At 40.1% G+C, this 10,185-nt stretch overlaps 1 protein-coding gene across 1 annotated transcript; it reads right to left on the bottom strand.

The window, feature by feature from the left end:
- Positions 1-8,152: 8,152 nt before the first annotated feature.
- Positions 8,153-8,641, bottom strand: LOC130974948 (uncharacterized). Its single transcript, XM_057899785.1, has one exon. It carries the CDS (start codon positions 8,639-8,641, stop codon positions 8,153-8,155), a length of 489 nt encoding a protein of 162 aa, XP_057755768.1.
- Positions 8,642-10,185: the final 1,544 nt, after the last annotated feature.

Below are 10,185 nucleotides of genomic sequence, written 5' to 3'. Positions count from 1 at the left end.
CTCACCCGACTTCTTGACCTCCTTCAATTGAACGAACTGAGCAGTTGCATTCTCTTTCGCCTGCCTTAATTTTTGCAAAGTGTTCGAGCCACTGGTCATTCTCACTACAAAAGCAAAGGATAAAAGAAGTTTTAAGACTTAGAATTTAACAAATAAAAACTAGCTACCTAGTTCAGTTTGGACATAGCTGGGCTTGGCTATCGAAATGTCTTTATATTGAGGTGAAGGATTGGCCCCAACACTCATAAAATAGGGCTACTATACATTCTTTCACTTCATCAAGATACTCGAGATTATATTTCACAACATTAGAGACCTCCTACCAGTACTGACAAAAAACGGGCTCATCTCTCTCATTATTGAAAAAAGGTCGGACACCCTCCATAGGTCGGACCTTAAAATAATTTTTGAAATCATAAAAGAATCATCAAAAATGGAAAATACCTTCCTACCCTACACAGCTTGGAAGGAAGCCTAATGTTGCATTTTAGAACTAAAGGATTTGGTAAGTTGGAAAAGGTCAAAGAAAACCTTGGAGGGTAAGGGAAGCTCGAGCTCCTGACTAACTAACTGATAAACCTTCATAAAACCCTAAGAGTTCAGGTGGAGATGAGAAGGGAAAATCTTAGAGGTTTGAAGAATTTCTGTTTCAAAGTCGGAAAAGGGGAGTGTCACCCGAAGCCTAGTGAACAGACACTCGTACATGAACAAAAAATGGTTTTTTCAGTTGTTATACTGGGCAAAATATACTCTATCCTTAGGATTAGAACCTTCTAATTCATACTTTTGTTCCTCTTCTTGGGTTCTGCAAATTCTTGGTTGAAGGCAAAGTCTCTCTATGTACTCCTTATCAACTATAGGAACAATAGACAAAATCGTACTATCTCCCTAATATAGGTTGGAAGAAACTCTAGAAGACATGTTGAGAACTACTGAGTGAGACATAAGAATATATACCTAGAAAAATAAAAAACTACATCACTACAAATAACAGCTCAGGTAATCATCAAACAAGTCAGAAATCATCACAGAAGCAAAATGTTTGCATCTCGAAATATTAACTATGGAAAAGTATATCCCAGGTTCACAAAAACAAAAATGGCATCATTGTTAGAGATAACACGACACCTTTTGGGGACAATATAAAACCCCAATCACAGTGAAGGTCACTTCAAAAAATTATTCTAAGAAAATCAACAACTACTATAATATTCAAAAGAAGCAACACACAAGGAGGAGTTCACAAACAAATAGCAGAGCCAGAAAACCATATTTTTCCATGAATGAAAACTTTTAGAAACCACAAAATTGTGTTCTTAGAGAACAGACATAACACTCTACAAGAAGCTAAGAAAACATCAGAAATAGGAAAGCCGTAACAAAAATTAAACAGTCACTAATAAACAACCATTAAGAAGAGAAAGTACCAACCTTGATGATATTGAAAGCGAAGAAGGCGCGTGCAAAGATCTTGAAAAAAAGGGGCCCAAAAGCTTGTAAGAAACAACTAAGGGGGAGATGAAGAAGGAAAATGAAGAAAGATTCGAAGGAAAGAAGAACTCAAAATGAAAATGGCTCTACAGAGGAAAAGAAAAACCCAAAAGTGAAATGGAAACATAAAAAAATGAGAAAGAAGGAGAAACCGCCTTATATAAACAATAGGGCAAACGGTAACTCCACCATGCATTATGTAACAAGCCAACTTCTAGAATGTCATGACTAATGCTAGTTTCCAGGTGCTACTACACAGCTACTTTAGACCTTATATTAAATATATACATATGAGCCTATAGTGCTAGTCAAGATCGTGTGTCAAGTATATAGAAATAACGAAATAGATAATAGTTAAATAGATAATATATACATGATGCATAGAAAATACAGAAAATATAGTAATATCATACATATATGCCCAAAGGCTCATTCAGTACATCATAATTCACACCGGGTTACGTCGTTGCTTATTCATGAAAATATTTACAGACTCCATATTTATACTAACAGGCCTCGACTCACAAGAGTCACTCTATTCTGGGACCCGTTCTAACTTGTTTATATAGGTATTTATAAAAGCACCTAGCCCTCTAAAAGTCTATACAAAGCGAGGGCAAAGTCTATACAAAGCGAGGGCAAAGACTACTACTACTGCTATTATTATAACTACTGCTGGTCATCGATCCTTGGCAGTTGAAAAACATGGAACTACGGTGTGGAAGTAAAAGAAGTCGCTCTGACCATCCGATAATGTTACTGCTACTCGCTAGTCCCAAGGTTGGAAACTCAAAGAAGATCTCGCCGGTTTGCATCTGCGGAATAAGGAAGTAAGGGGTGACAACCTAAGGTTCCCAGCAGGGTACTACACAGGAAAACCTAAGGGGTTCCATAGCCTAAGTCTAAGACTTCACGCAGTTAGGTCGGTAAGTCACACAAACAAGTACAAGTACAAGTATATAGCAGAATAGTAACCAAGCACGAAATACAAGAAGTAGAGACAAAATACAATCGCATGTACAAGTAAGCAATCACAAACATAGAGAATGCAGCAACAAAGTATGATGCATGCCTGCTTGACGTGCGAAAAATTGTCTATTAAGAATTTATAATGAACCGACGTTGCGAGTATAGCCCTTAACCAACGAAGATTCCGCGTATCAATTTAAAAAGGGTTTTGTCACAATATAAGGAAAAAATACTGAAAGTATGAATCCCAGGTCGTCTCCCAACGAGTTTCTAAGAGAGTGCTATTTATTGATCAGGAGATTTCTGAGAAATTTAAAGTTGGAGAATAGAATTAAAGCAAGGAAAATGAACGAAAGATTTTATTTAATTGAGATAAACTGGGAGGAGATTAATTGGAAGTTCTATCCTTTTTGGCTTCCCCAAGATTAATAATAATTGGTTGTTGTTCTACTCAGTTAACCCTTACTGAATAAAGGAAAGTCAAGTATTAAGCCAACTTCTATTCACAAGTCCTAATCATCTCCCTTGGTAAGGATCAACGTTAGTAATTAGAGAGCCAATCAACAACTTCTAATTACCAATTAACACTTGAGTATTCCAACTCAAGGGTCTCCTTTTAATCCACTCCCAAGTCAAGTTAGGAGTCCACTCCATTGACATGGATGCCAATTCCACATACATATTCAAAGAGTCGAAAGAAGACATAATAATCAAATTAATTGGAAGCAAGCAAATTAACAATGTAATTAAACGGAAAAAGATGTTCTTTGCATTAATAGATCTCAAAATTAAAAACATTCATTTGTAGCTCTAATCAGAGTAATTGGCAAAATAAAAGGAAAGGAAATAGAGAACTAACTATAGCAAAAACTTCAATGGAAGTAATAACTCTTCAATATCCAACTCAAAAGCATAAAACTAGAAAAAGGTATGTGACTATGAAGAACCCTGGAGGAAGTAGTAATTTCTTCCAAGATTCAAAAAACTCAAAACTTAAAACTAAGAATGTGTGTATGTCATCTATTGAGTCTCTGTTGTCCCTTGGCTCTAATCTGTGTTTCTGGGCCAAAAATCGGGTCCAAACTCAGCCCAAAATTGCCCCCAGCATTTTTCTGCAACTGGTGTGAGTGTGCTACTGTGCGCGTGCGCGTCAGGTGCAGATCCGCATCGCTCCTCACTGGTCAGCTCCTTTGTTTCTTTGCGTTCCTTCCATTTTTGCAAGCTTCCTTTCCGTTCTCCAAGCCATTTCTGCCCTATAAAGCCTGAAAACACTCAACACACAGATCATGGCCTCGAATAGAATAGAGGGAGAATTAAAAATTAATAATTTAGGGGCATAGAAAGCAAGTTTTTAATCACAGCATAGAATTAGGAAGGCAATTGTAAAACATGCGATTCACATGAATAAGTGTAGGAAGAATCTGATAAAAACCACTCAATTCAACACAAGATAAACCATAAAATAGTGGTTTATCAACCTCCCTACACTTACACATTAGTATGTCCTCATGCTAAGCTCAAGGAAACCAAAAAGAATGAATAGGGACAATAGGACTCATGCAATGCAATGCAACCTATACATATGAATGCAACTATATGATGAAATGTCTATACCTACTTGGTGAAGGAAATGAACAAGTTCTCTAAGACAGACAAAATTCAGATTCCACTAACTCAAATCACACAATAAAAGATAAGTAAACTTGTGAGAAGATAGCTCATGAGAGCTGGGAACATAGAGTCAAGCATTAAACCCTCACTGGAAGTGTATATGCACTCTGATGACTCAAGTGTATAGGGTAATCCACTCTAGTCACCTCTATTCATGCGTTCTAAAATTTGTTCTTTATCTAACCAATCAACAAATATTTAGAGCACACATGCAAACATCATGAGGTCTTTTTCAAGGTTGTAATGGGGCTTAGGTAAGGGTGGGCATACATGTATGGCCAAGTGAGCTAAAAATTGAATCTTTGATTAACCTAAGTTCTCACCTAACGCACACACATTCCCTATGCTTCTAAAATCATGCCTAACTACCCATAGTCTCACTTTTGTGTTTTTCACCTACTCATGTATTTAAATGTTCTTCTATTTTATCTCACATGCATTGATCTCTTTTTTTTATTTTTGAAAGCATTATAACATCAATGCATTTGGTTTTCATAATTTCACATGAATAGCATTCAAATTCTTAATATTTATCAATTAAGCAACACACATTCTTATTAACCATAGTTCCCATAGTTTCTCACACTTAATTTGACATATAATCTCCATCTTAAGCTAGCCAAAGATTCAATTGGGGTAGTTCATTGTTTTTCCGCTTAAGGCTAGTGATGTGGTAACATAAAGAACAAAAGGGAATAGAAAAGGCTCAAAGTGGTGAACAAATGTAATTAGAATGGTAGGCCATTTGGGATAGTGAGCTGATAATAAATGATGGCCTCAATCATACATATGCATGAATACATTAAACAATAGACATATAGAATGGAACAAACTATAAATTGCAATCATAGAGGAGAGAAAACACACAAGAATAAAAATAATGGTTAAATCATGTAACCATACAATTAGGCTCAAAATCTCACTGGGTTGTGTGTTCTAGCTCTAAGCCATGTTCTAAATTACAATCTTCAGACAAGTTTAACATAGAATTTTAATTTGAATTAGTGAAAATTTCAAAAATAGGGTCTTGAAAAGAAACTTATTATTTTCAACCAAGTAGAACATACATGCAAACACTTATTACTATGCAATCTATCCTATCTAACAAAAGAAAAATAACCTATTGGTGTTAAGAAAAAGCAATTACCTTCGGAAGTTAGGTACTGACCGACCTCCCCACACTTAAAACTTGGCACCGTCCTCGGTGCCATCGGTCAAGAACAAAGGGGGGCCGGTAACAGCATCTCCACAGTCGGGGTCGTTATGGCTTCCTGTGCTGGTAGGTGAGGTGGAGTCCGGAGTGTCTGGTTCTCCCTCAGGTGGGTGGTTGCCAATAATCAGCTCTTTAAGGTATGAAAATCGGCGCTTGTTATGGCGCTCCATTCGCTTTACCTTCCGGTCTAGCCGGTCCAACCTCTGAAGTATCTGAAGGAGCAGCTGATTTGTTGAAAGTGCTTGTGATGTGGAAGGAGAAGGAATATCTCCAGCCGGGTCTGCAGTTCAGCTAGTAGTGGCTGCTGAGGGTCTGATGTACTTTTCGTTGGGGACATACTGATCATCCACGGAATTATAGCATTGGTGTCCCCAGCTCTATAGGAGACTCCGGCTACCGAGACTAGATCTGAAACCAAGGCGGGAAAGGGTAGGTTGCCCGCAATATGTACGTGTCCCATGGATTGCCAGGGGTGTCTCGGTAAGTTGAGAGGCTGGTCTGTAAGAATAAACCAGATGAGAACAACCATGTCCGCAGTGAAGGACGACTCGTGAGTGCTCAGAAAGACATAGTGGGACATGATTGTGCCCACATTCGAGCCTCCAAGGTAAGTGCTGAAGCCAATATGCCCTTAGGTCGGGATCGATGGTATCCATAGATCCATCTGCTGCCAGGTTGTGCTATAACTCTGAGGACGTTGTCCCAGTCAAACTGGTATGTTTGGCGCTTGAAAGAGGCTTCTTGGTATGCGTCCAATCTATCTGGAGCAGGGGGGAGATCTAAAGATCGATGAATGGCCCCTTTAGATATAGGGACTTGTTTCTGATGGACATAGACAGACTGCAGGGCTGACATGTGAAAATTGGAGTAGAATTCAACCACCCATGAGAGGTTGACCTGCCGTGGCTGCCTCCATAAGAATCCCCATTGTTTGCGCTCAATGCGAGGCTCTACAAAATCAACAATATGGGTAGGGAGGATGAGTAGGTGCTCATTGTTGTAGTTCCGCTCAGCCAGGATAGGAAACATCTGCTCATGGTAGCGGTTAGTGAACCGCGCAGTGTCCATTGCTGGAAAGGCTTTCTCGGTTTCATCTACCTTGATGATCCTCCTGACCTGCTTTGTGGACGGCTTGATTGATATTGAGGATGGTTCTGCAGCTAGTGCTCTTTTCGTACCTCTCCTCGCCGGTGGCTTGTTAGAGGCTTTCTCTTTACCCTTCCTGGTGGCCATCCTGAAAAGGGAGAAAAGAAAGGGACATGAAATTAAATAGCTAGAACCGGGAGGAAGAAAATACAAGTGATAATCAATGCCAAGGTAAAGAAGAATGTCGTAAATACATGGTCGCGACTCCATGTAAGTAGGACATCAATGAAAATATAGCATGATATATTAAGGCAATTAGATGCAAGATGTTTATTGGCATGCCGGCAAAGGCATGAGTAGCATAGATCAAGCCTTAATAGCTCAATTTAATTATCAAATGTAACAAACTAACAACCACGTTTGTGTTGACGATAATATTTAATCAATAAAAGATTGTAAAGGTTTTGTGAAAAACAGGCAGTAGAGTAGAAGAATAGAATAATTAAGAATTCACAATGCCATATGGACTTTTCACAAACACTTGGTATGCATGTAAAATATTTTAGGGAAAGTATGAAATCCAAACATGCATGCAACCCAAAAATTAATATTAATTGTCAAATCACTCCCTAATATATCCATAAGCAAATATAGAAGAAAACAATCACCCATTTAAATTTTTAACACCAATTAAAAGAATGCAAAAAGAATAGATAAATAGTAAGAAGGAAAGAACCTTGAGAAGAAGATGAAAAGAGAGAGGTAATGGAGGATGTGAGTGGGAAAGAAGTAAGAGGAGAAGAAGAAGAAGAAGATAGAGAAGATAGAAGAAGAAGAAGAAGAAGAAGAAGAAGAAGAAGAAGAAGAAGAAGAAGAAGAAGAGGAAGAAGAAGAGGAGGATGAAGAAGAAGAAGAAGAAGAAGAAGAAGAAGAAGAAGAAGAAACAAGAAAGAAGAAGAAATAAGTTAAAAGGAAGAAGAAAGAAATTAGGATTTGGAGAGAAAAGATAAGAAATTTGGGCGGCGTGCTGATTGGGTGATGCGGCGCTACCGACGCAGACGCGCACGGAATGCGTTCGCGCGGGTTGTGCAAAAAGAGAGGGGCGCGTACGCGCGCTGTACGCGTACGCGTGGGGGGGTTGTACTACTGGCGCGAGTCTAGCCCCGCGCACATACAACCCTCTGTAACTTGTCGTATTGGGGTGAGGGGGTGTGCAACGCGTGCTCGGCATGTACGCGCACGCGTGGGTGGTCAGCTGGGTATGGGGACGCATACGGGTGGGGCAGGTTGTGCGATTAGCACAACACCAGCACCAGGCCAGCACAATAATCAGTCATGCACCCTTTTTATGTCGATTTTAGGGGCGCGCGTGCGCGCCTAGCACGCGCCCGCGTGCAATGAGGAATTTGTGAGGGGCGCGTACGTGTGGGGGAGCTTGTGCGCGAGGCACACCTCCTGGGCAGCTCCCACACAACTCTCTGCCAAATTTGGGAACAATGTGATTCGCTAAGGGGGTGCGCGCGCACCATTGACACATATGCGTCGATGCCCCCTTTTTTTATGCCGAATGCAGGTGATGATGCAGAATGTAAGAATGTATGCAGTGATAATGAGAAGAGTCACTAAAATAAAAACTAAGAAGAGAGGAACGATCTTACCATGGTGGGTTGTCTCCCACCTAGCACTTTGCTTTAACGTCCTTAAGTTGGACGGTCCACAGGCTCAGTTGTCTGCTGATGGTGGATCTTCCAGGAGGAAGATCTCCAGTTTCTTATTGTCCTTCATCTTCTCACCATGGTAAAGCTTTAGGCGGTGACCATTAACTTTGAGGATCTTGGGGCTTGAGGGATGGCGCAGGTGAAAGACGCCATATGGTTCAGCCTTTTCCACCCTATAGGGGCCTTCCCATCTGGATCTCAGCTTGCCTAGCATGAGTCTCAACCTGGAGTTGTAGACAAGAACTAACTCACCAGGTTTGAACTCTCTGTGCTTTATATTCTTGTCATGTGCATCCCTCACATTCTCCTTGTATAGCCTGGAATTCTCATATGCTTCTAAATGAAGGCTCTCTAGTTCCTGTAATTGTAACTTCCTCTCAGCTCCAGCTTTCTCAAATCCGATGTTGAATTCCCGTATCGCCCAGAAAGCTTTGTGTTCTATCTCCACTGGGAGGTGACACGCCTTTCTGTAGACTAAGCGGAAGGGACTCATTCCGATTGGTGTCTTGTATGCTGTCCGATAGGCCCAAAGCGCATCAGCAAGCCTGGAACTCCAGTCCTTTCAATGAGGCTTGACAACCTTTTCCAAGATATGCTTTATTTCTCTGTTAGACACCTCTGCTTGTCCATTGGTCTAGGGATGGTAAGCTATTGCTACTTTGTGAACAATCCCATTTTTCTTAAGTAAACCTGTTAATCTCCTATTACAAAAGTGAGTGCCTTGATCGCTTACGATTGCTCGTGGTGATCCAAAACGATAGATAATATTATTTCGAATGAAGGAAACAACAGTGTTAGCATCATCAGTACGGGTGGGAATAGCTTTCACCCATTTAGAAACATAATTCACAGTTAACAGTACATATAAGAAACCATTAGAGTTTGAAAATGGACCCATGAAGTCAATACCCCAAACATCAAAAATTTCACAGAACAACATGGATTGTTGGGGCATCTCATCCCTCTTGGATATATTACCAAACCTTTGACATGGAGAGCAAGATTTACAGAAAACAGCTGCATCCTTAAATAGCGTGGGCCACCAGAATCCACAGTCTAAAATTTTTCTAGCTGTTCTTTGAGGACCAAAATGTCCACCACTCGCTGAAGAGTGGCAGGCCTCTAAAATTGACTGGAATTCTGATTGGGGCACACACCTTCTAATTATTTGGTCAGAACCACATCTCCATAAATATGGGTCATCCCATATATACTATTTGGACTCGCTTTTAAGCTTGTCCCTCTAATGCTTAGTAAAATCAGGAGGGAAGGTACGACTAACCAAATAATTAGCTAGAGGTGCATACCAAGAAACTACTTCAGATATTGCGTGTAAGCTATCAAATGGAAAAGCATCATTGATAGGAGTGGAGTCATTCGTAATGTGCTCTAGGTGACTCAGGTGTTCAGCCACTAAATTCTGGGAACCACTTCTATCTTTAATTTCTAAATCAAATTCTTATAGCAACAATATCCAACGTATTAACCTTGGTTTGGACTTCTTCTTAGCTAATAAATATTTTAAAGCTACATAGTCTGAGTATACTACCACTTTAGCACCAAGTAAATAGGCTCAGAAATTATCCAGAGCAAAAACAATAGCTAGAAGCTCTTTTTCAGTAGTAGTATAATTAGACTGAGCAGTTTCTAGAGTATTAGATGCAAAAGCAATTACGAAAGGGTCCTTACCGTCGCGCTGAGCCAGCGCCGCTCCTACTACATGGTTGGAGACATCGCACATTATCTCAAATGGTTTACTCCAGTCAGGTCCTCTCACAATGGGGGGCTTGAGTCAAAGCGGTCTTCAGCTTATCAATGCTTCCTTGCAGTCTACACTCAGCTCGAACTCAATATCTTTCTGCAGCAGTCGGGATAAAGGCAGTGCTACCTTACTGAAGTCCTTAATGAATCGCCGGTAGAAACCCGCATGACCAAGGAACGGACGAACTTCTCTCACAGAGGAAGGATAAGGTAGACTAGAAATAATATCTATTTTTGCTGGATCAACTGAAATACCAGTATTAGAAATAACATGGC

Source organism: Arachis stenosperma, chromosome 4 (assembly GCF_014773155.1).
Source record: "Arachis stenosperma cultivar V10309 chromosome 4, arast.V10309.gnm1.PFL2, whole genome shotgun sequence".
Classification (NCBI taxonomy): Eukaryota; Viridiplantae; Streptophyta; class Magnoliopsida; order Fabales; family Fabaceae; genus Arachis; species Arachis stenosperma.
This window is presented reverse-complemented; position numbering and strand designations above follow the sequence as displayed.